Source organism: Oncorhynchus nerka, linkage group LG6, assembly GCF_034236695.1.
Source record: "Oncorhynchus nerka isolate Pitt River linkage group LG6, Oner_Uvic_2.0, whole genome shotgun sequence".
NCBI lineage: Eukaryota > Metazoa > Chordata > Actinopteri > Salmoniformes > Salmonidae > Oncorhynchus > Oncorhynchus nerka.
In genome coordinates, this window is record NC_088401.1 from 29,551,647 (window position 1) to 29,578,662 (window position 27,016).

The 27,016-nt window shown below is 42.7% G+C and overlaps 1 protein-coding gene across 4 annotated transcripts in view; it reads right to left on the reverse strand.

The window, feature by feature from the left end:
* The window catches only part of LOC115130314 (RNA-binding Raly-like protein), a 151,471-nt gene that overhangs the window by 60,806 nt on the left and 63,649 nt on the right, over positions 1 to 27,016 (reverse strand). For all 4 annotated transcript variants that reach the window (XM_029661321.2, XM_029661322.2, XM_029661320.2 and 1 more), the window contains exon 2: positions 23,741 to 24,014. In XM_029661321.2, coding sequence (XP_029517181.1) covers positions 23,741 to 23,996 — 256 coding nt within the window. In that variant the 5' untranslated portion in view covers positions 23,997 to 24,014. The remainder of the gene's footprint in view (positions 1 to 23,740; positions 24,015 to 27,016) is intronic.

Below are 27,016 nucleotides of genomic sequence, written 5' to 3' on the forward strand. Positions count from 1 at the left end.
TTCCATATGTGTTATTTCATAGTTTTGATGTCTTCACTATTATTCTACAATGTAGAAAATAGTACAAATAAAGAAAAACCCTTGAATGAGTAGGTGTGTCCAAAATTCTGACTGGTATTCTATGTCAAATATATAAGTTGAAAACTATGCGACTGCTTGACATTCCCGGGAACTCCTAACCACACATTTTCGTTTGCATGGCATCACCTGTGAAATCTCATGTGAAAAATATCCAAGTGCAACTTAATGTAAAATATCATGACATGTGAAGTGTTCCAAAACCACATTTCACAAGTAAAAAATGGCTTTCTTTTTCTCTTTCATGCATGACTTAATGATGACACACATGAGCTGGGCCTTATCACCATGATGAGCTGGCCCCTCTGCTAAAGATGAGTTATTAGTTATTAACTACATTAGTAGGGGTTATAAAGATATCCTAAAAGTTGACACGTGCAGTGCATTCGGAGAGTATTCAGACCCCTTGACTTTTTCCACATTTTGTTACGTTAGAGCCTTATTCTAAAATGTATTAAAACAAATTGTTCCCTCATCAATCAACACATAATAAGAAAGCAAAAAATGTTTTGGGGAAATGTTTACAAATGTATTACAAATAAAAAACATCACAACCTGTCAGGTTGGATGCGGAACGTCTCTGCACAGCTATTTTCAGGTCTCTCCAGAAATGTTAGATTGGGTTCAAGTTCGGGCTCTGGCTGGCCCACTTAGGGACATTTAGAGACGTCCCAAAGCCACTCCTGCATTGTCTTAGCTGTGTGCTTAGGGTTGTTGTCCTGTTGGAAGGTGAACTTTTGACCCAGTCTGAGGTCCTGAGTGTTCTGGAGCAGGTTTTCATCAAGGATCTCTTTGCACTTTGCTCTGTTCGTCTTTCCCTTGATCCTGACTAGTCTCCCAGTCCCTGCCGCTGAAAAACATCCCCACAGCATGATGCTGCCACCGCCATGCTTCCCGGTTGGGATGGTGCCAGGTTTTCTCCAGGCGTGACGCTTGGCATTCAAATCAAATCATATTGGTCAGATACACATGTTTATCAGATGTTATTGCGGGAGTAGCGAAATGCTTGTGTTTCTAGCTCCAACAGTGCAGTAATATCTAACAATTTCACAAAAATACACACAATACAAACAAATCCAAAATAAAGGAATGGAATGGAATTATGAAAATATAAAGGCCAAAGAGTTCAATCTTGGTTTCATCAGAGCAGAGAATCTTGTTTCTCATGGTCAGAGTCCTTTAAGTGCCTTTTGGCAAACTCCAAGCGGGCTGTCATGTGCCTTTTACTGAAGAGTGGCTTTCGTCTGGCCACTACCATAAAGGCCTGATTGGTGGGGTGCTGCAGAGATGGTTGTCCTTTTGGGAGGTTCTCCCAATCTCCACAAAGGAACTCTGCAGCTCTGTCAGAGTGACCAACAGGTTCACCTCCCTGACCAAGGCCTTTCTCCCCCGATTGCCAGCTCTAGGAAGAGTCTTGGTGATTCCAAACTTCTTCCATTTCAGAATGATGGAGGCCACTGTGTTCTTGGGGACCTTCAATGCTGCAGAAATGTTTTGGTACTCTTCCCCAAATCTGTGCCTCGGCACAATACTGTCTCATGGCTTGGTTTTTGCTCTGACATTCACTGTCAACTGTGGGACCTTATGTAGACAGGTGTGTGCCTTTCCAAATAATGTCCAATCAATTGAATTCAAGTTGTAGAAACATCTCAAGGATGATCAATGGAAACAGGATGCACCTGAGCTCAATTTCGAGTCTCATAGCAAAGGGTCTGAATTCTTAAATAAATAAATAATTTAAATTTTTCACATATTTCTAAAAACCTGTTTTCACTTCGTCATTACGAAGTGTAGATTGATGAGTAGACTGAATACTTTCCAAATGCACTGTATAGCACAGCAATAGCCACAGCTTCAGAAGAACATGAGAGAAAATGACTTACATACACACTAATTATTGTGTGTGTTGAATCCTAGTAGCCCTTTCCTGCAGTCAAATGACCTAGTGGCCTCATGGGTGGAATGTTATAATTCATCATCATTTCAAAAAAAAAAAAAAGGCTGAAAATCGGGTGTTTCTACGTCAAACGGTTTTGTTATATTTCAGTCTTCTATGATGTAAGTAAAGTGTAATTTTGGGATGCAAACTCAAAAGTAAATACATTTCAACTCTATATTTGACATGGCACATTTTTTTAAGCCCATAACCATGTGTGTGAGGTGTATAACGTTTGTTACAAAGTACTAGATTTATTTAACACTGCCAAGAAACACTGACCCTGATTTAGCCCACTGCAGTAAAAGGTTAAGGGAATATTGCCATAAAACTATGATTGGGTCACACATGGCCAACATTTTAACCTTAGCCCTACTCCCTCTCAAATGCTACCAACAAACAACCTATCAAAGAATACATTGAAATTATACTCTGTGATGTACTGGTAAATTACATTTGTAAGTCAAAAGAGTAAGTCAAAAGAGTTATGGTGTGTCAGTAAGAGGAACTGAGGCAAGTTCTCTCAATCTGTCTATGTCTCACAGATACTTCAAGGGGCATGATGCAGAAAACCAGTAAATATCTGGTGTGAACATCTTTTGCATCATGCAGCGCGACACAACTCATTCGCATAGAGTTGATCAGGGCGTTGATTGTGGCCTTTGGAATGTTGTCCCACTCCTCTTCACTGGCTGTGCGAAGTTGCAGGATATTGGTGGGAACTGGAACATGCTGTCGTACACGTCGATCCAGAGCATCCCAAACGGGCTCAATAGGGGACATGTCTCGCGAGTATGCAGGCCATGGAAGAACTGGGACATTCCAGGAATTGTGTACAGATCCTTGAGACATGGGGCGGTGCATTATCGTGCTGGAACATGAGGCGATGGCGGCAGACGAATGGCACAACAATGGGCCTTCGCATACTATAAACCCCACCACCACCATGGGGCACTCTGTTCAAAACGTTGACTTCAGCAAACAGCTTGCCCACACGATGCCATACACACTGTCTGCCATCTGCCCGGTACAGTTGGACATTCCTACAGTCAGCATGCAAATTGCACGCTCCCTCAAAACTTGAGACATCTGTGGCAATTGTGTTGTGCGATAAAACTGCACATTTTAGGCCTGTTATTGTCCCCAGAACAATGCGCACCAGTGTAATGATCACAATGTTTAATCAGGTTCTTGATATGCCCCACCTGTCAGGTGGATGGATTATCTTGGTAAAGGAGAAATGCTCACTTACAGGGATGTAAACAAATGTGTGCACAACATTTGACAAAAATAAGCTTTCCATGTTGTGTTTATATTTTTGTTCAGTATAATATGATTAAATGTAGATGATCAAATAAATCTAAGGAGAATATATCAAATATGCATAAAGCATTAACTTCTCTAGGTGCTGTAACAGTACCAACGTCCGCCACAGAGTGGCACTTAAGGACCACAAAGGTAAAGGAGCAGAACATCTCATCTCTACAGAGCTGGTAGGCATGTCTAGCCTTTTCATAAAGACCATTCATTCATTCAACAAGCACAAAACTTGGTTGAGGATTTCTTCAGCATCATTTCAAAAGTAATTAATATTTCATCAAGTTCCACTTTAGTTATAACAAGAGCCTATCATCTTAGCCCAGACCCAAATTTCATTTGACACCAGCAGTCCCACTTCTCAAATAAGTCAGCTCAGCTCCTCTTCTACCAGGACTACAAGTTGAATAATTATGGACAGTGTCTACTAATAATGCTGTCACACAGGTAAGCCTGGGAGAGATGGCACACTTTAGAGAACACACACACATACTGTACTGCACGCTCAGTGGTCCCACTGTACTGCACGCTCAGTGGTCCCACTGTACTGCACGCTCAGTGGTCCCACTGTACTGCACGCTCAGTGGTCCCACTGTACTGCACGCTCAGTGGTCCCACTGTACTGCACGCTCAGTGGTCCCACTGTACTGCACGCTTAGTGGTCCCACTGTACTGCACGCTTAGTGGTCCCACTGTACTGCACGCTCAGTGGTCCCACTGTACTGCACGCTCAGTGGTCCCACTGTACTGCACGCTCAGTGGTCCCACTGTACTGCACGCTTAGTGGTCCCACTGTACTGCACGCTTAGTGGTCCCACTGTACTGCACGCTCAGTGGTCCCACTGTACTGCATGCTTAGTGGTCCCACTGTACTGCACGCTTAGTGGTCCCACTGTACTGCACGCTCAGTGGTCCCACTGTACTGCACGCTCAGTCGTCCCACTGTACTGCACGCTTAGTGGTCCCACTGTACTGCACGCTCAGTGGTCCCACTGTACTGCACGCTTAGTGGTCCCACTGTACTGCACGCTCAGTGGTCCCACTGTACTGCACGCTTAGTGGTCCCACTGTACTGCACGCTCAGTGGTCCCACTGTACTGCACGCTTAGTGGTCCCACTGTACTGCACACTCAGTGGTCCCACTGTACTGCACGCTCAGTGGTCCCACTGTACTGCACGCTCAGTGGTCCCACTGTACTGCACGCTTAGTGGTCCCACTGTACTGCACGCTTAGTGGTCCCACTGTACTGCACACTCAGTGGTCCCACTGTACTGCACGCTCAGTGGTCCCACTGTACTGCACGCTCAGTGGTCCCACTGTACTGCACGCTCAGTGGTCCCACTGTACTGCACGCTTAGTGGTCCCACTGTACTGCACACTCAGTGGTCCCACAGGGCTAGAGCAATGGCACACTTTAAGGAACTCACACGACCTAACAGAGCTGTTCAGGGTGCTCTAAATGCAGTGTTATGCACAGTTTCTGCTCCATCAGTAATTTGGCCAAATAGACTCGAGCGTCTCCTCTGGCATATAGACACAATATAACTTGGTTGAAGTCAAAGGTCAAGAAGATGGTGTCTACAGTGCTATAAAATCTAACGCTAGCTGGTAGCATTGTTAGAAATGCTGTAAAATTCTCGAGGTAATATGTGGTATCTATAGAAACAAACTGGAGGTGATTCAACATAAACTAGGGGGTAATGTGTGTCTATTGAAATATGCTTGACGTGACCTTTTGGTAGCCAGACGGGCCCAAGGCTTTACTGCTCCTTCACAAATTAGACAACACCGAAGACCAGTGACTGCAGTGACTCATGCACTGCCCCGTAGCTTAGCCGCTAATTGTGTTGTGTGTTAGTTTAGTATTTAGTATTTTATTAGAATCCCCCTTAGCTGTTGCCAAGGCAGCAGCTACTCTTCCTGAGGCTCAAACAGAGATAAAACGTTACATCAAACAAATGATTGTGCATTATACAAATGGACATTGCTCCATTATTACATTACAATATTACAATACTACATTACATTACTAGGAATAATGTGTGTGTGAGTGTGTCTCTTCACAGTCCGTGGGTGTGCCGTGCCGTGAGGTGTTGTTTAGTCTTTTTAAAAATGCATTTTTTATCTGATTTTACTGCTAGCTTGATTTACCTGAGGTGGAAGAGAATTGCATTTAGTTATGGCTCTATACAGTACTGTGCGATTCTAGCCTCGTGTGTGTGTGTGTGTGTGTGTGTGTGTGTGTGTGTGTGTGTGTGTGTGTGTGTATGTGTACATGTGCGTGTGCGTGTGTGTACGTGTACCTCCAGAAAATGTGTCAAAGCCATAATTCATCTGTGGGAGTCAGAAGAGCAATTCCACAGTCACAGAAAAACCTCAAAGGTCAAAATAATTATCCTAGCATGTATTATTAGAAACCATGAATCACTATAGTATACGTAATCTTTACAATTTGTATTTGCTCTTATCGCGCTCCTAGTGTTAATTCTGTCATATAATCTCAGTTGAATAGGCTCTTAGGCACAACCAGTCGATGATTATGGTGTTAATAATGAGCCAAGCATGGCGAGCCGATCAATCCTGATGGAGAGCAAAAAGGGCAGCTTTTCCATTCCACGGGTCCATATGAGGCCCATAAAGATCTGTTCTGCTGTAAAGGCTCGCTCCGTTTAAAGGTCACCTGCTGTCCTGTCGTAGCACACACACACACACACACACACACACACACACCGTCTTTGCCTCTACCTCACACACATTGTCGCGCTGGCTGACTCTGTGACATCTCCATTAGTCCTAATCCTAAAGACAAAGAGCCGTTCCAATCCATTACAGTACATACCCTCAGGATTCCCGTTAAAACTCAGTTCAAGCCATGCCCTTGTAGTCCAGAGACCTGTTCCAAGCCATTATCAACCATGCTCTTGCAGAAGAGAGTTTCTATTCCAGTCCATTAGAAAACATTATTGTGTATACTAGGAGATGGAGTTTTATTTCCTGGAAATCCACGATTCAATGGACCAATTCCAAACCTATAAATTTGTTCCCCTACATATTTTTAATAGCAAAATGTCCATGTCGCCTATGTACTTCAAACTCTTCAAAGAGTTCTGTATTTTCATGACAAAATGTATCTCCCTCAAGTGACCAATAGCAAATCCACAAAGATACACGGAGGAGTCTGCTCTGCCCCCCCTCTCCCACAGGTGTAATTGACCTCTATGTGAACTCCAGACCTCATCTGTAAGCAAGCATATATCTTTGATAAAGTTATCCAGGGGAAATACTGCAATGCCAGCCTTCCATAGCCGGATAAAACTCAAACTCAGCACTTCTGCAGTCTCCTCACAGCTTGGACTCTTCTGCGTTTGTATATGAGAGCCGAGCTGTGTGTGTGTGTGTGTGTGTGTGTGGGTGGGTGGGTGGGTGCGTGTGTATGTGTGTGCACATGTGTGTGTGCCTCCTTGCCTGCATGTGTATATGTGTGTGTGTGTGTGCATGCGTGCCTGCCTCTGTGTGTGCGCATGTGTGTGTTTTGTAATGAGTGTCCCTGGAAGACAGTGTTTCTTGTTGGGCTAGGAGCTGGTCCTTCATGCCACACTCCCCCATGCGGTCTCAAAGTGGACAGACATTCTGCGTGCTGTTTACTGCACAGTGTAACGCTAAGGGGAATAACTGTAACCTCAGTCGTCCTGCAGCTTGTAGAGACCAGTCAGGTGGAAGATACACCACGAGAGAACTGGAGTGAAAAAGAGAAACAAAAATGTTTAAAAAACAAGCAGACATGCTACACAGTTAGAACACACTACAAGAACAATACATGACACAATCTCTATTGAATGGTTTGTTAATTCTTCAATGCCTCAAGGTGCTCATCATCGTGGATGATCAGTCTGTCAGAGCCAATCTGTGGTCTCAGTTGAAAATTAAAATAGAAGGATTAGTTGTCAACATGACCCAAAATAACATCATTTTTCCCATATGATGTATTATTCATTTAACACACTCAAACTATTTTTTTGCCCTAAGAAAACAAACATCTTCAGGGCCATTCAAGTTGATAACTGCACTCAAACTCAAATGCTATATCTATGAATGTAGAGCTGCTGCGAGAATCAAATGCGAAATGAAATGGAGGAAGGATGCATTAAGACTGAAGTCGTTGCGTGATTATAACGCACATCTGTATTTTTTCCACTTTACCAGTAATCTTCTCAATGATGTCCCTGGTCCAGTCTAAATCTGTGTACACTGTACACCTGTTATTACTCAAACCTTTTGAAGAAACCCGTTGTACCCGTTATATCTGAGTACAGTTACTTAACCTTTTACCGCAGTGGGCTAAATCAGGGTCACACAGAGGGTTTCTTCGTAGTCTGCTTTGAAACAAAAGTATACACCTCACACAGATGGTTATGGGCTTAAAAAAAGAAGACACCTGTACAATGTTCCCTCAAAAAAATGTAGACACTGAGCAAATGTCAGGTCTGCTGAGTGCAAACTTGAACGTTGTGAAAATTCTGTCTTGGATTTACTGTGAACACTGAGGCTGTACCCGCTTTACGTTACAGGTATAACAGTGGCCAAGTAGGCTACTGTGGCTATTTGATCATAATCTAGGCCTATCAGAGTGGCCTACCATCAAAAACAATGGAGAAAATGCATCCCATAACATTTTAACATGGAAATAGCTGTTGTATCATTCAGCCTACAGTAGCCCGTAGGCCTACATTCCGTGACACTTTTGGAAAAAATATGCAGCGCTTGACATGAACCTGTTTATCCACTTGTCCTTCAGACAAGGAGGTGACTGAAATGTGTTATTTGATGCAAGAAACTACTTTACAAAATAAATTATTATTCCCATACCATTATTACAGAGAATCAGACAAATTATGCTACCCTCTGCCTATTGGCTACTTATCTGCTAGCTTATTCAAGCCTGTCTCAAAATACAACACTGCCCGTTTAAGACATAACAATTTCTCTTTACCTAACTTGCTTTTCAAACATAGCTAGAAATGCACACGTTGTGTGCTCCTGTAGGAAGCAACCACTCCCCCATTGCTGACTAGAAATGAGCTATAACTGGGCTAGTGACACACTTACTAGCAAAGAATATGAACAAATGTGCACACATGGCTACATGAAGCTCTCGCTTTGATCTCAAAACAAGCGCATCTACTCACGACCACTCATGCTTTAAACACAGTTCAGTTCAAAGTGAACGGCACAGATCCATATTAGGCAATGTACTATTTGCATATAAGGATACTGCATCTGTGACTGGTTATGCCGCACTGGTCTGTAGAGTATGGGCTAGAGTATGAGTCCTGCCTGTCAATGCAATAGAATAATACTCTGGTGTCTCTTGCATAGTTAGTTTTGCATAATAAGTCTTGCATAATTCATTTTGTTTCGGTATGTGGCATTGAAAGCGGATAATATTGGCAATTCCCACAGTAGAGGGAAACATTGATAATGTTAACTAAAGGGAAAAACGAGAAGTTCAATCTCGTGCTTCTCTGCTGCAGGCGGATATTGCTTCTGCGCAGCAGTCCCTGGGAGCTGGCGCACCTGTGCAGTTTAGAGAGAACATTGTACCTGTACCATGTCAGATATAGAGATGAAGTCTATTCAATTTGAGTTTGCATCCCAATATAACATTGTACATCAAGACTGAAAAATAACAAAACTGTTTCACATAGAAACACCGGATTTTCGGCAGATAAAAAAAAAAAGTTTATTAATTATGAGTATGAAAAATATGAATAACGTTCCACTCATGGAGTCACTACTGTAGGTCATTTGACTGCAGGAAATGGATACAGTGATTTTGTAGTCATTACTCAAACTGATAGAGTCACTGTGACCCTGTAGTGTAGCCAAGATAATGGAATTCATTGCCAATCAAATGTTCTCTGTCGACGCTGGGCCAATTGTGCACCACCCTATGGGACTCCCAATCATGGCCGGATGTGATATAGCCTGGATTCGAACCAGAGACTGTAGTGACGCCTCTTGCACTGAGATGCAGTGCCTTAGACCGCTGCGTCCATGTGTGTGTGTTAACTATTTAACTGTACTAGAATGCTTAAAAGGCCGCTAAAAATTTAAATATCGGTTATCGGTAACAGGGTTTTTTTTGTTGGCCAAAACGATATTGGATATCGGTATCGGCAAAAAATGTAATATCGGTGCATCACTAATTTTCAGTCCAGTGGCCTTCACAAATTGAGTTCCTAGTTCAATGTTATCATTATAATTAAACTATTTATGACAATACATTACATATCTCATGAGGACTTATTTTGAGGCCTAAATCAAATCAGAGTTTATTAGTCACATGTACAGGGTTGCATATGTTATTGCGGGGCAGTGCAATTCTTATGCAGCGAGCTCCAACAATGCAGGTTAAAGAGAAGTGAGTGAAACAATAATGATAATAATAGTAATATTACTAAGCAAAATAATAGAATATAAAAAAGATCGCAAGATGGCATATATAGTACTTCAGAAAGTATTCAGACATTTCCCACATTTTGTTGCGTTACAGCCTTATTCCAAAATGGATTAAATAAACTTTTTCCCTCAACAATCTACACACAATACCTCATAACGAGAAAGCGATAACAGGTTTTTAGAAATGGATGCAAATTTATTAAAAATAAAAAACAGAAATACCTTATTTACATAAGTATTAAGCCCCTTTGCTATGAAACTTGAAATTGAGCTCAGGTGCATCAGGTTTCCATTGATCATCCTTGAGATATTTCTACAACTTGATTGGAGTCCACCTGTATTAAATGCAATTGATTGGACATGATTTGGAAAGGCACACACCTGTCTATATAAGGTCCCACAGTTGACAGTGCATGTCAGAGCAAAAACCGAAGTCGAAGGAATTGTCTGTAGAGCCCCGAGACAGGATTGTGTCGGGATCTGGGGAAGGGTACCAAGAAATGTCTGCAGCATTGAAGGTTCCCAAGAACACAGTGGCCTCTATCATTCTTAAATGGATGAAGTTTGGAACCACCAAGACTCTTCGTAGAGCTGGCAGCTTGGCCAAACTGAGCAATCGGGGGAGAAGGGCCTTGGTCAGGGAGGTGACCAAGAACCTGATAGTCACTCTTACAGAGCTCTTGAGTTCTTCCGTGGAGATGTAAGAACCTTCCAGAAGGACAACCATCTCTGAGCACTCCACCAATCAGGCCTTCATGGTAGAATGGCCAGAAAGAAGCCACTCCTCGGTAAAAAGCACATGACAACCCGCTTGGAGTTTGTCAAAAGGCACATAAAGACTCTCAGACCATGAGAAACAAGATTCTCTGGCCTGATGAAACCAAGATTGAACTCTTTAGCCTGAATGCCAAGAGTCACGTCTGGAGGAAAACTGGCACCATCCCTACGGTGAAGCACAGTGGTGGCAGCATCATGCTGTGGGGATGTTTTTCAGTGGCAGGGACTGAGAGGCATGTCAGGGTTGAGGCAAAGATGATTGGAGCAAAGTACAGAGAGATCCTTGATGGAAACCTGCTTCAGAGTGTTCAGGACCTCAGACTGGGGCAAACTTTTTCACCTTCCAATAGGACAACGACCCTTAGCGCACAGCCAAGACAACACAGGAGTGGCTTCAGAAGTGGCTGAATGTCCTTGTGGCCCAGCCAGAGCCAGGACATGACTCTGATCAAACTTCTCCGGAGAGACCTGAAAATAGCTGTGCAGCAACACTCCCCATCCAACCTGACAGAGCTTGAGAGGATCTGGAGAGAAGAATGGGAGAAACTCCCCAAAAACAGGTGTATCAGTATGATATATCACCCAGTATGATTTAAGGCTGTAATCGGTGCCAAAGGTGTTTCAACAAAGTAAAGAGTAAAGGGTCTGAATACTTATTAAAATGTGATATTTCAGTTTATATATATATATATATATAAATTAGCAATAAAAACATTTAATCTGTTTTGATTTGTCATGATGGGGTACTGTGCGTAGAAAACAAAATTTGAATCAATTGTAGAATAAGGCTATATGTATATGTAACGTAACAAAATGTGGAAAAAGTCAAAGGGTCTGAATACTTTCCGAAGGCACTGTATATATACAGTACCAGTCAAGTTTGGACACATCTACTCATTCCAGGTTTTTTTTTATTTTATTTTTTTACTATTTTCTACATTGTACAGTCATGGCCAAAAGTTTTGAGAATGACACAAATATTAATTTTCACAAAGTCTGCTGCCTCAGTTTGTATGATGGCAATTTGCATATACTCCAGAATGTTATGAAGAGTGATCAGATGAATTGAAAAGTCCCTATTTGCCATGCAAATGAACTGAATCCCCCCCCCAAATTTCCACTGCATTTCAGCCCTGCCACAAAAGGACCAGCTGACATCATGTCAGTGATTCTCTCGTTAACACAGGTGTGAGTGTTGACGAGGACAAGGCTGGAGATCCCTCTGTCATGCTGATTGAGTTTGACAGACTGGAAGCTTCAAAAGGAGGGTGGTGCTTGGAATCATTGTTCTTCCTCTGTCAGCCATGGTTACCTGCAAGGAAACAAGTGCCGTCAACATTGCTTTGCACAAAAAGGGCTTCACAGACAAGGATATTGCTTCCAGTAATATTGCACCTAAATCAACCATTTATTGGATCATCAAGAACTTCAAGGAGAGCGGTTCAATTGTTGTGAAGAAGGCTTCAGGGCACCCAAGAAAGTCCAGCAAGCGCCAGGACCGTCTCCTAAAGTTGATTCAGCTGCGGGATCCAGGCACCACCAGTACAGAGCTTGCCCAGGAATGCAGCAGGTAGGTGTGAGTGCATCTGCACACACAGTGAGGCAAAGACTTTTGGAGGATGGCCTGGTGTCAAGAAGGGCAGCAAAGAAGTGTGTGTAAGGGCTATTTGACCAAGAAGGAGAGTGATGGAGTGCTGCATCAGATGACCTGACCTCAAACCAACTGAGATGGTTTAGGATGAGTTGGACCGCAGAGTGAAGGAAAAGCAGTGCTCAGCATAGAGAATGCCAAGAGTGTGTAAAGCTGTCATCAAGGCAAAGGGTGGCTACTTTGAATAATCTCAAATATATAATATATTTTGATTTGATTAACACTTTTTTGGTTACTACTTGATTCCATGTGCTTTTTCATAGTTTTGATGTCTTCACTATTATTCTACAATGTAGAAAATAGTCAAAATAAATAAAAGCCCTTGAATGAGTAGGTGTGCCCAAACTTTTGACTGGTACTGCATATACAACTACTTTAAAATTCTATACAGTTGCTGCAGTTAAAAGTGCTGAAGTGTGTAAACAAGGATACTTGTCCATAGAGGGAAACTGGTATGCATCCAATGATGTGTTTGGCTGAGCATACCACCCTCTGTAGAGCCTTGTGGTCACCAGTGGTGGAGTTGCTGTACCAGGCTGTGATGAAACCCGGCAGTATGGTTTTCGATGGTGCTCTTGTAGAAAACTGAGAACACTGTCACTTGGGGATAGGCCACATTTCTTCAGTCTCCTGAGGTTGAAGAGTCACTGTCGTGCCTTCTTCACCACAGTGTCTGTGTGGCTTGACCATTTCAGCTCCTCTGAGATATGTATGCCAAGGAACTTGACATTTTTGACCATGTCCACGGTGGCCCCATTGATGAGGATGGGGGCGTGCCTAGCCTGGTTCCTCCTGAAGTCCACAATCAGGTCCTTTGCTTTGCTGAAATTCAAGAGTGCATACCTCCTCTCTGTAGTCCATCTCATCGTTGTTGGTAATCAGGCTTACTACATTCGTCATCAGCAAACTTGATGATGGAGTTGGAACTGTGTGAAGCCACACAGTCGTGGGTATACAGGGAGTATAGGAGGGGACTAAGGACGCAGCCTTGTGGGGAAATGTTGAGGATCAGTGTGGAGGAGGTGATGTTGCCTACCTTCACCACCTGGGGATGGCTCGGCAGGAAGTTTAGGCATAGTTGCATAGGGAGGAGTATGGTATTCCTTTTGTCCAGGTGGGTCAAGGCAGTGTGCAGTGCAATGGTGATTGTGTCGTCCGTGGATCTGTTGGGCGGTAGACAAATTGTCGGGAGTCGGGAGTAGGCAACATCGGGCATGAGAAGGTCATGTGGTCTTTGACTAGCATATCAAAGAACTTCATGATGACAGAAGGGAGTGCTACAGGTCAGTAGTCATTCAGTTCAGTTAGCTTACCTTTTTTGTAAATGGGGATGATAGTGGACATCTTGAAGCAGGTCGGGATAACGGCCTGAGCAAGAGAGAGATTAAAAACCTCAGAAAACACATCAGCTAGCTGGTCTGCACATGCTTGAGGGTGCGGCTAGGGATCTGTGATTGTTAGAGGCCCCTGCCACATACGCCTTGTGTATGACTCACTAAATTGCTCCTCCACTTTGTCCCTATACTTTTGTCTCGTCACCTTGATCGATCTGCGTAGATCGTGTTTGTACTGTTTAACCATACGCTTGTCCTCTGTCACTTTTCGGTGTTTATAAGCAGCATCTCTCTCCTTCAATTTTCCGAAAGGGCTGCCGTCAATCCACTTCTTTTGATTCGGGTAAGTTTTGAAAGTCACCATCGGTATCACATCATCTATGTATTTTTTTATGAATCCAGTGACTGAGTTGACGTATTCAATGATGTTATCGCCAGAAGTGACCTGGAACATATTCCAGTCCACGTGATCAAAACAGTCTTAGTTGCGCAGATCTGACCACCGGAATGTCCCTATTGAGTCTTTGTTTGTAGGCGGGGAGAAGCAAAATAGAGTCGTGGTCTGATATGCCGAAAGAAGGACAGGAGAGGGCCTTAAATTACTTTGGTTAAAGTCCCCCACAATAATGAACGCTGGCTCCAGGTACACAATCCCCATTTTGTTCATTGTCCAATGAAGATCCTAGAGAGCATGTTTTGTGTCGGCTTGGGGAGGGATGTACACAGCTGTGGCAATAATCCCTGAGAACTCTCACGGAAGGTAAAAAGAGCAACATTTGATGACCAAGTATTCCAAGTCGGGAGTTCCTGTACGTTTCCCCCATTGCATTACTTATTATTGGTTCTAAAGGAGACCCCAGTGCCTTTGTTCTTGTCAGAGAGAGCCCTCTTCCTGTCCGCTCGATGAACTGTAAAACTCGCTGGTTACATATAATCCATTTGGATGTCGGGGGAAAGCCAAGTCTCAGAAAACAGAGTATGTTGAAGAATCTGATGTCTCTCCAGAAGGAGATCCTCGCTCTGAGTTCGTCAAGTTTATTCACTAATGATTGCGAGTAGTATGCTCGCTAATGGAGGACGGGTCGATCTGTGTCTCAATCTCGCTAAGATCCCCGCACGTCCGCCTCTCTGCCAGCGTCTTTGTTTCTCTCCGGCAGGACTCCCAGGCTGCCTGGCGCCTCACCGAAGAGGCTAGAACATCTCCGGGAATTTGGGAAGGTCGGCCTAAAACTCACTTCAGGCCTGCAAGTAGGGTTGCAAAATTCCAGTAACTTTCCCAAATTTCCCAGATTTTCCAAAAATCCTGGTTGAAGGATATCCAGGAATATTCGAACAGGGATTTCTCGAAAACCTGGGAAATGTATCAGAATTTTGCAACCCTACCGAAAAGTCACATTATGCTTGCTTGCAAAGTGAAGTGTAATTCATATTGGAATCGAGCCAGAGTTAGGATATCCAGCAGTTGACATTTGTGTTCACCCGCAACCTTGCATTCATAATGACTGCCAGGGTTAGGAACAGTGTGAGGAGACGACCTAAGCCATTTAAACTGCAACAACCATTTCAGCAGAAAAATGTGTTATTATTGTGTGGCATAAGATCAATCAATCAATTTCTCAACGGACATGCAAAAACACAGATATTAAAAACTATCCTAAAACAAATCTACCTGCAGTAGAGCATAAAGGGAAAGACATTTAGAGTTGATGTGACTTCTCATTTAATTTTGAGTCCGTATCACATGAACATTTGGAGTAATAATGACTTTTCATTGACTTTGAGTTCAAAATGCCTTGGGGTTTACAGTGTATGAGGGAGAGCGAGAAAAAGATAAAAAGAGAGAGAGAGATGTTTAGCTGAGTGGATTCAGCCCTGCTGTGGTCATTGCTGGCCAACAAAGACTCAGAAGCACGCGCACACACAAACACACACACACACCTCTCCATGGGGCTATACAGAAGCACAGCCTGGGCAAAGTGAGATGGATTATAGGCTGCATGTTGGCAGGACAAACACTGCTAATTCTGTGATTAGAAATCTAGGTTCAGGAGGCTGGAAAAGCTGAGCAGTGAATCAGAGTCACAGCACACAGAGCTTTAATAGACCTGCCAAGCCCCCCCTCTCTTTCTCTCTCTCCCTCCCTCCCTCTCTCTTTCTCCCTCTCTCTCTCTCTCTCTCTCTCTCTCTCTCTCTCTCTCTCTCTCTCAAAGCACACTGTGTGCTGTATCTTCCAAATTATTATCCTATTATATACAGAATAGGATCCCTGTGCAGTTCCCATTTTCTGCTGTATATTCAGCCTTGTGTACGCAGTATCCCGCTGAAGACACACTGCTTTCAGCATTATGGTCACAGTGTTCTTACATGCTGTATATTAAGTGTTATGGTTCTACGTGGAGCTCTTTCAGGTGAATATTCATCATAATAGCTGTGTGGAGTAGTGTGATGAGAACACAGCGTATATTCACACACTGTGATCACACTGTGAGTCCACCTCAGTGTGTCAGTGTGTGATTAATGAGAGAGCAGACAGACAGTCAGGGTGCATTTTAATCACCCACAAGGACTCTCTACTATACAGACAAGTTTGTGTGTGCGTGTGTGTGAGAACGAGAGAGAGTTGTTTTGAAATTATCATTCCAGCGAGGTGTCTTAAATTCCTTATTTTTTGCCTCTGGAGGAGAGCAAATAGTAGAAACCTCCTTCATGTTCTCCCTCCCTCCCGCACACACGCACACACGCGCACACTACACAGAGTCGAAGCCTCAGAACCAAACGCAGGAACATAAAAGACAGAGAGTGGGTCTTATGGGGTTAGTCCTGGCAAAGCTCAGTCCAGTGGATCAGGAAGGATTGGCCTTTCTAGTTCCATACTACAATCCCCACGGAACTCCATTCAGTCAGGGGTTGTGCAATGCTGCTTAACTATGGTCCTCACAACTTTGTGAGGGCTATAGGTGAGGGCCACAGTGAAACAGCATTGCACACCCCTGACTGAAACGTCCTCATGTTTCCTTGGCGTAACCTTGAAGATCAAGGGCTCTATTCAATCTGTATCACTGAAGCATTATAGATTGCACAATGGATATGTAAAGGTCATTTCCAACTGAGCCGACATATGCAGCGTTTACCGTCAATGCAGTCTCCGCTAACGTGGGAACATGGCCTTGAAATTTAAATTACGCTGTAACGCTGAACTTCTGCAATACAGATTGAATAGACCCCCAAATCAGAAAATCCTGTGGCTTCTGTTGATTCATGGAAACTATCGTACACCTATGTATCTCAAGTGATCGCCTAATACAGTATCTGCCATCACTGGTTACATACTAGCCTCTGAAGCTTATTCTTAAATAATTTCAAAGCTCCATGCTGTTCTTTTGTTCAGCATCCATAGGGACATTTGGACCTTTTCAGGTTCAACATTTGACTACATCTGCTGACTATGGTAGTGTGTAAGATTGTGGGACTGAATGATTTATTTGAATGGAGGAGATGGATAAGCTGCCATTTTATGAAGAGATGGTGTGACCTTTCCTTTCTGTTCCAAAAGCAATGTGGCACAGACAGGTGGGAGAGTGGGATGAAGAAAGAGAGCAAGAGAGAAAGAGAGATTACAGAGGCAGACACAGATACTATGTAGAGTTTGGAAGAGGCCCTACTGTCATTTCATCCTGCCCCTCCCTCCCTCCCTCCCTCCCTCCCTCCCTCATTCCCTCCCTCGTTCCCTTCCTTCCACCCTCCACTCCACTGGTTATTTTCTACGTGTGTTTCTACTTGCCATGCATCATGTTGGCCCAAAATGACGATTGATTGCGGAGTCGCTGCCACTGTAATCCGCTTAGGATGGATTTTGCATCTAAATCACTTTGTTATGTATGTGCCTAACTCTTGCCAATTCCATTTGGAGACACAGCGATAGGTGATCCATCATTCATTACCCTTCACTGTGCTCATTACGGCTGTAATATAATAGCAGAAGCCCCTCTACTGTTCAGGTGAAGTGCACACAAGGTGTGCATACAATATGGGCCACATATTGGCCATTGCACCTTGGGTTAGAGCTTTGGATGGCAGCAGGTGATATAGAGTTACACTGTTAGATGATTGGAGGTTACACAACATCATATCAACATTTATTGTTTGTGATGTGTGAATACATTTCTGTTGGACTCACATTTCTGTTGTTCATTTCTCTCCATAGATTTAAAAGGGGGAAACAGAAAAAAAAATAATGACGAGTCTCTCTGGAAATGTTTGTACGCTCTCTCTATTTTTCTCCCTTTCTCTTCCTCTCCTCCTCTCTCTATTTAGAGCTGGAGGCTCAGGACTCTTTATACCCGGCCACTCTAACAGCATGTTGTGTTATCCTACCAGTCTTCTCTACCAGTGTCTCCATCTCTCCTTGCCAGCCACACACTCCTGCTGCCACCAGGCTCACAAACACTAAACACAGTCACAACAAACACTACAAGACACAGGGGAGGTACCAAACAATATTTCTGTTCATAATATTCTCTTTACCACCATCAAGATAGAAATGAGTCAATCAATGATTATCATTTTTTTTTCTCCAGAACATCTGGGTACACTGTAAAACCATGAAACATGTGACATCTTTATAACCTAAACGTCAGTGTTTAACATGTAAATATCAGGCATTTAGATTTGAAAATAAGTGTTATCACATGAATTAAGAATGAAAGTAAACTTTTTCCAAGCAGTTTCCAACCAGGAAAACACTAATGTTTGAACACTAATGACTTTAAACACTCATGTTTACTTTCCCATCGTCCTGTTTAGAGTGTATTTGGTCATTAGAAAATGATGTGACTTCCGTGCCTTTTATTTCAGTGTTAGGAACCTCTGTCGCCTACATTTCAACACAACTGAATAGGACATTTGATTCAATAAATCTTTTCAATTGCGTGGTGTTGTTGTTACTCTACTGTGTAGTTATTTCCGTTAATGCAGAACCCAATGGAGTGCTCGAGGGGTTGCGTTAATCAAAATCAAATCAACGTTTATTTGTCACATGCGCCGAATACAACAAGTGTAGACCTTACCGTGAAATGCTTACTTACATGCCCTTAACCAACATTGAAGTTCAAGAAGAGTTAAGAAAATATTTACCAAATAAACTATATGTAGGTAGGGGTGAAGTTACTATGCATAGATAATAAACAGTGAGTAGCAGCAGTGTACAAAACAAATGGAGGGGGGTCAATGTAAATAGTCTGGTGGCCATTTGATTAAGTGTTCAGCAGTCTTATGGCTTGGGGGTAGAAGCTGTTAAGGAGCCATTAGGTCCTAGACTTGGCGCTCCGGTACCGCTTGCCATGCGGTAGCAGAGAAAACAGTCTATGACTTGGGTGACTGGAGTCTCTGACAATTTTATGGGCTTTCCTCTGACACCGCCTATTATATAGGTCCTGGATGGCAGGAAGCTTGGCCCCTGTAATGTACTGGGCCATACGTACTACCCTCTGTAGCGCTTTACAGTCAGATGCTGAGTAGTTGCCATACCAGGCGGTGATGCAACCGGTCAGGATGCTCTCGATGGTGCAGCTGTAGAACTTTTTGAGGATCTGGGGACCCATGCCAAATATTTTCAGTCTCCTGAGGGGGAAAAGGTTTTGTCGTGTCCTCTTCACGACTGTCTTGGTGTGTTTGGATCATGATAGTTCGTTGGTGATGTGGACCTCAAGGAACTTGAAACTCTCGACCCGCTCCACAACAGCACGTCAATGTTAATGGGGGCCTGTTCGGCCCGCCTTTTCCTGTAGTTCACGATCAGCTCCTTTGTCTTGCTTTGCCTTGTACATGCAGGAACCAATGGGATACTCGAGGGGAGGGGGTGTTCATGGAGGAACCAATGGGATGCTCGAATGGAGGCGTTCCTTCAGATGCAGGAATGCCCCAAATTGCGGGATGCAGTCACGCACTATTGGATTTTTTAAAAATAGTTTGTTATAATATCTACAGTATACACATTTAATAATTCATTGATCTTATACTACACAAGACAAATAATTGACATTTTATAAACTAATTGAACCCGTTACTGAGATTGTTGTTCCAGTTTAGGTTTCGGTAGTTTTATCTGTTAAGTACTTCACCAAAGCAGTCATTCTGATTTCAGGTTGTGGGTGATAAAATAGTCAAATTCTTGGCTATTGTCTTTCTGGCTGTATTTTGATAGGAATTCATAATTTCACAAACAATCATATTGTGACATTGAGGTCTGATGAGACTCACGAGCCAAGATTTTTAGACCACAATGTTGTGGATAACTAGGCCATATCTAAAGGCCTTATGCCATGTGTAATATAAAGTCATTAATCATAACCTTTTAATTAAAATGCATTTACTTAAGCAACCACTTGTGAAAGCCCTCAACAAATTAACTTATTGAATGCAATAACCATATGTCTGTCACTGACTAACACAATCATGGGTGGGTACCACACACAGTCACCGGAAATGCATGCTGGGAAATATGCAAATACAGCTTTAAACACCACAGTGTTAAAACAACACCCCATGTGTTTAGTTTTTAAAACCCAAATGCAAATAAACAGTTCTAAACACTGTGACATATTTTTTATTGAAATTCAAAATGCCTTGACACGTTTAAAAAGTGTTATATTAGAGTGTTTAGTTATGTGTTCAGATCCTAAACATTTGTTTTTACAGTGTATGAAACTCACAGTCGTTATGAAACCTCCTGCCCATTGACCAAACCCTACAATAAGGGAAGATGCTGTAGTAGTCAAGAGGGAAAACTAAACCAACTCCAACCTGGTCAGCAAGCTGGGCAGCATCATACAAAATTAATCCAATACCGGTTCGCATACCTTTGCACTGAACCTGTCAAGGATATACCGTACAATCCACAATGCAGTAAGTCTTATAACAAACAACACTAGAAACAGGGGAAAACTAAGCTGAGAATGCTACTGGTCAATTTATGGATTCAGTAAGGAAGACATGAAGCACAAGATCAGCCATCTCAAACATATGACAAATCTATATAAATATAAAATGAGGGCGTATGTTTTGATGAATTATAGATGGAATGCTAATTCAATTTATTTTCAGGTCTACTTGCAGCAAGAGTCCAGTAAACATCTCTCCAAGACAAAAGCTTTTATTTTCTCTGGCCGTTTTCTATTCTGAGGTTGCAGTGCTGCAGGCAGAAATGTAGGTGAAGCATGTTGTGTCATCCTCAGGACCTCCTGGAGTTCCTCTCGTTGAGCATATGTGGATTTGGACACTGCACTGTGCTGACACATGGAAGGGTACACTGCATGCTGGGATGGCTCAGGGCTGCGAGTCAGTCTCTAAAGTTACGTAACCATGGCAGCCCAATGAAGGGTGAGGTAAGGGAACTGTCATCTCAGATGATGCGCTATGGTGGCATGAATGTTAGCTGTCGTTATGGTGCCAACGGGAAACTTCCACACAGCCATCAGCCAAAGGGGAGGAATACTCTAACAACATGAACTGAATGAGAAGGAGAAGGGTAGTGTGGCTGTTAAAATAGGCATCAAATAGCCTGCAAGACATGACAAATGTCATAACCCCTAATGCTAGACAATGACAATTGACCTTCCAATGCCATAACGCTAGTAGTAGGTTGCAACTCTCTCCTTTTTTGCAAGATTTACAATGGCACATCACACTTATATTACTATTTTCACCATGGTGTTTAGGCCACAAGCAACTGACAGGCTTAACAGCACAATTTCCTTTCATGAGAATTTATGGAGAGGGAGAACAGGTTCAGCAGTCGTCCATTTGGGAGAGCTGGTCCTCGAGCGTCTGCTAAATGACTTAAATGTAAATGTAAATGTAAATGTACTGCACATTCACAACTCTACACAATGTTATTAAAGCATATCAGTCCAGGAGAATGAGAATGAATATTCATAATTGTCAATCGGGGATGTGTTTCCAAACATTACTCTGCCACATGATTTGTAGATTGAGTGATCATGTCGATGACCTTTGGGAAGTGATGAAAATACCATGCACTACCACTCATAAGGTAGGTAGAAAGAGCAGAGAGCAGTAGAACACAAGAAATGCAGTGTCATCTGCAAAAATCTAATGGAAAATTTCCTGTCACTTTAAAAGTATTCAAGGAGTTTTTAGATGATTTGGTAAGCAATGTATCATGATAACCTTGTGACAAAACGGGTCATCATTAGGGTTGCAAATTTCCTGTAATTCCTGTAGGTTTACTAGAAATCTCAGATAGAAGATTCCCCAAAATCTGGAAGTAATAAGAAGAAAATCTGGGAATCTTCCAACCGGGATTTCTGGAAAACCTGTGAAATTTGTGAAAGTTAAGAGAAATATGTAGTAATGTTGGTCTTTATGTAACACCCAAAAAACAACCACATACTGCCTTGTCGGACCCACAGCACTTCAGGTAGTTCCATAAACACACATCAGTATGCCTGAGATTAATCTCTGTCTCCTTCTCTACTAATGGGTCTTCAGTGACAGAATCACCAAAGTAGAGCTAGTGACAGAGTTATTGAACGCTGAATAGCTTCAACATTTGTATTCTGATATGGGGTTTGTAAATAGAAAACAGCCTGAGGCAGGAAACCGCAAAGCGAGTGGCTTTATGAAAATAAATATTTATATTCAAGTTGCTTATCGTAAAGCAATGTCGGATAGTATAAATATGTAACATCCGGCAGGGCTCTCCAGGACACTCGCCATGACTGCAGAGAGAGAAAGAGGGAGCTTGGCGTAATAGAGGCTTGGCAATGGTATCTATCTCCCTGACTGGATTCCATTAGCCAATGGTTCTGTCTGTTCTGTTTACATTCTGAATGCACAAGTTCAGGCTAACACAGAAACTGCAAGTGAGAGGCCTAAAATTCCGAAAGACATTTTCAGTGCATTAGCCATCATCAGTCATCTAGCCAGCTATCACTCATGTAATAACCAACAGACCTGTGTGTTGCTGGAAGATTATATAAGGGGCTTGGGAGGATCTCTCTCTCCCTCTTTCTCTCTCTCTCTCTCTCTCTCTCTCTCTCTCTCTCTCTCTCTCTCTCTCTCTCACACACACTCTCTCTCTCTCTCTCTGTCTCTCTCGCTTTCTCTCTCTTGCTTCCTCTCTCCACAACACCATCATTTCTTCTACTTTTTCTCTCTCTTTGACACACTCTCACTGCCCTTGCATGCAATTACATCTAACCAAATGGGCTAGTTTTAATAGTGGTCTCTTGGCTATACTCTGCATTATGTATAGAGAGCTGATGCTTTGTGCCACAGATTTACATTGCAAAAACAAAACAACTTTTCTGAAAGCAGGTCAATTGGATAATGAGACTGCAGTTAAAGGGTAAGTTATCTGTAGCACCTCCTTGTTAAAAGTAGTGGTCCCAAGAGAGGTCAGGGATTTCAGTTAGACGGTGTACTGCTGCAGCGCATCTGTAATTTATCTTTATGTCTCCTGAGGGAACACACTGAAGACATTTTAAAAGGTGAGAACCAAAATGGCTGCCGTTTAGAGGCTCACCTACTCAAAATCCATAGATCTAGAGTCACAGAAAGGGTTTTAAATGCAAACCTTGGCACAGCAAAACAACCCTGAAAGTAGCATTGCAGTGTGTCAACCAAGGTCATATTCAGTTGACAGAAAACATTTTTGAAACAGAGTGAAGAAAGAGGTAGCTACTGCCTCAATTTTTCCAAAAAGAAAACAGGTCTGTGCTTTCCTTTAGTGGTTTTAGCCACAGGAACTCTTAAAGGAACTTGACATACTTTAGTGAGCCACATTCTAACTGTGTTGACATACGCTACTACTTAAACTAATGGATTCAGCAGGTCCCCTTTCCTGAGAACAGCACGACATACATTCTCTTCAACCTCGAGAACCATGAGAGCATCTAAACAAGCCTAAAAGACGTCTCAGGCATGATGGGTCCCCATGAGGGACATACAGTCCATTACTCTAAAATAGCACAGTCTATATTAAAACTATTGCTGTGTTCAATGGCAATGAGTACAGATGCATAATGCACTTGAAACCAAATGTCCAAGTTTACCAAGCCATTTCCTGGCTATATGATGGCTAAAAGAGGTCAAAACAATTAACTCAACACTGAAAGAAAATCTGATGCTCACATGAAAAACCAGGGAAAATCAAAATGGCAACTCACCGAGCGGCTGTCCAGCGATGATACGTGCGTTTTCTCCGGCCACGGCGGCGCGAGCATTCCTCTCGCTGATGTACTGGACGAAGGCGAAGCCCTTGTGAACGGAGCAGCCTACGATCCTGCCATACTTGGCGAAGATGACCTCGATGTCGGTCTTCTTGACGATGGCGGTGTTGAGGTTGCCGATGAAGACTCTGGAGTTGAGGGAGCGCGGGTCATTCTTGTTGGTCACGTTGCTGGTCTGAATCTTACCGGTCATCCTCCTCCGGTTGCCCTCCTGGGACACAGACAGATACAAGGAGTAGAGGGCTTTAGAGTCACTAGTTAACCCCAACCCCTTTGCTGAGAGTTGATCTAATGTGAATGGAGAGAAGACAGCATGTTCAACTTTGGTTTATTTTATGCTAGTGCAATGATCAAGTGAGAGTAGCAATAATGAACACCGCAGACAACTAAACCATGTGAGATGACTGCAAAAAGTTTATATCACATATTGAGCATACTAGTGATCAGTCACAAATGTGTTTTGAATACATTTTGCACAAGTATTTGAAGTGATACGTCTATTTTATAACAGTGTTTCTTTTTGTGTGATGTCAAAATGTCCCCTGAAATGGAGTATGACTTCTGAACGCCGCCCTCACAACCATTTTAAGTGAGCTTGTCATGGCCCTTACATAACATTGTAGCATTGTCAGTTATAAAGATATCATCGGGTTGCACAGAGTCCTTGTGTCAACAGGAATAGGCTTGAAATACACAGATTTGGGCTGTACAGCACTTCATTCAATGCTTCTCGATGTGACAGCCCTGCACCTAGAGCGCAAAACACCATGCTTGTCACTGCTATACCAAGTTCACTAATCTCCTTCAGGGCTGTCTTCAGCATATCAATGGAATCTCTCAGACTAGCATTCATCGCACTGATTGAGACATTTTACTAGGGAAAAAGATGATACCTAGTCAGTTACAGAACTGACTGCATTCAACTGAACTGTGTCTTCCGCATTTAAAGCCCAACCCCCTGATGCCTTAATCGACATCCACGTCATCGGCGCCCGGGGAGCAGTTGTTGTAAAGATTTGCACGACCGATAATGTGACAACTGTTGTGATATGGGGGACCACATAAGCATTTACCCTGTGTCAAACAAGCAAACTGGTGCCACCGTTGTTAATGCCTAAAAGAGTACCATGCTGTATAATTGAATTGACCTTGGAATACAATAACAGAGTTAAGTGCAATATTCAGTAACAGAGAAAACAATCACTGATCGTCCTGGTCTCTTGCTTCAGTGTCCCTGAGACAGGAGAAAGGGAAATACGATCTATTCTGCTTTGAGACCAAATACCTGAATAATGGATCCAATTCTCAGTAAATAGGATTAGTTACCATGGTAACACAGATACTGACTGACACACGCACACACGCACATATGCACTGTTGCATTGTTGTGAGGTCCCAGAAATGTAGGTATTCATTCATTTTCCACCAAGGTGACTTCCCAGCTGAAATTTTCCCATTTCCCTCAAAGCTCAGACAAACACAATGTGTGGTCTGTGGTCTGATAAAACATTTCTATCTCCCAGAATTTGCACAACGCTACACATTTCACTCTCCTCTCAGTTTATGTATTTTCCTTAATTATAACTTATTTCAGTACACTAATTGACTAATACTTCACCCTTTGTAAGGTTTCATGATCTGTTTATAAACAGGTCAAATGGCATTATTTCTAACCCGAATCCCATGGCTAAACATGCATATTCCCCCCTATTTGACACGCGTGACTATTACTAACCTTCAATAAGACGCAATATTGCCCAAGTCAAATACAACCGATAGAACTGTCCCTGACCATTGAGTGAAGTTTCTCTCCAAAACTAGCTTGTTTTGTACCTGGCCGAGGGAGGAAGCTGTTCAGTCAGCCGCTAAATAGAGAGCAGCCATGTGATTTACAGGGGAGAGATTCTCTGTCAGTCGTCCATTACACCCGAGACTGAGATCACTCTAGTATGGCTGTTCAGCAGCCCACTCGGGAACATAAACACCACTCCTTCATGGCTTTCTCTGACTTGTGATAGTACAGTATATGCGTAAGCCATTACACACTCCGTCTGCACTTCAAAATCATCTACTGTCCTGTGAGTGTTGAATCTAAAGTATCATAGAATGGAGACCCTTTCTTCAATGTGTGTGTGTGTACTGTAATATATGTAATATAGACGGTAATTGTAGGTATTATCAACAGTAAAAATCTCTGAAACGTTTAACTTTAGTATACTGTAAATTATAGTGCATTGGATGAAAAATCCTGTATTTCAAATGGTATTGTAATTATCCCCCACAGAATACAGTACCGTACCATATCTTTGGAGCACCAAAAACCTTTTGACCATTAATTAGTGGGTGCATGGTATTGTTGTTTCTGGCTCATTAACCCGTTTTTAGGTGTCTTGGAAGAGGCTATATCGGATGGGGCCACAGTGTCTCCTGACCCCTCCTGTCTCAGCCTCCTGCGGCTATGGAATCCTGACCTGTTCACCGGACGTGCTACCTGTCCCAGACCTGCTGTTTTCAACTCTCTAGAAACAGCAGCAGTGGTAGAGATATTCTTAATGATCGGCTATGAAAAGCCAACTGACATTTACTTCTGAGGTGCTGACTTGCTGCACCCTCGACAACTCCTGTGATTATTATGATTTGACCATGCTGGTCATTTATGAACATTTGAACATCTTGGCCATGTTCTGTTATAATCTCCACCCGGCACAGCCAGAAGAGGAATGGACACCCCTCATAGCCTGGTTCCTCTCTAGGTTTCTTCCTAGATTATGGCCTTTCTAGGGAGTTTTTCCTAGCCACCGTGCTTCTACACCTGCATTGCTTGCTGTTTGGGGTTTTAGGCTGGGTTTCTGTACACCACTTTGAGATATCAGCTGATGTACAAAGGGCTATATAAATACATTTGATATGATATATTTGTTTCACCTGTGAGTAAGAATGTTGTATCAATTGAACTCATATGTGATTATAACGCCCCAACAATTTAGTGGTCAAAAACAGTCAAATTATGATTTTCATGAAAATGGATGATATTTGTATGAAACCAGATCAAAGTATGACGACCAAAGTATAAAAAAAATGATATATTGATAAAGTTTGATCATTAAGTTACTGGTCCCCTCCCCCATGTCTAACACTTGGATTCAGGATTATTAAGAAGGTAGGTTGACATCCCCTTCACCCTAACTCTCATTTTAATACACCAATGATAAC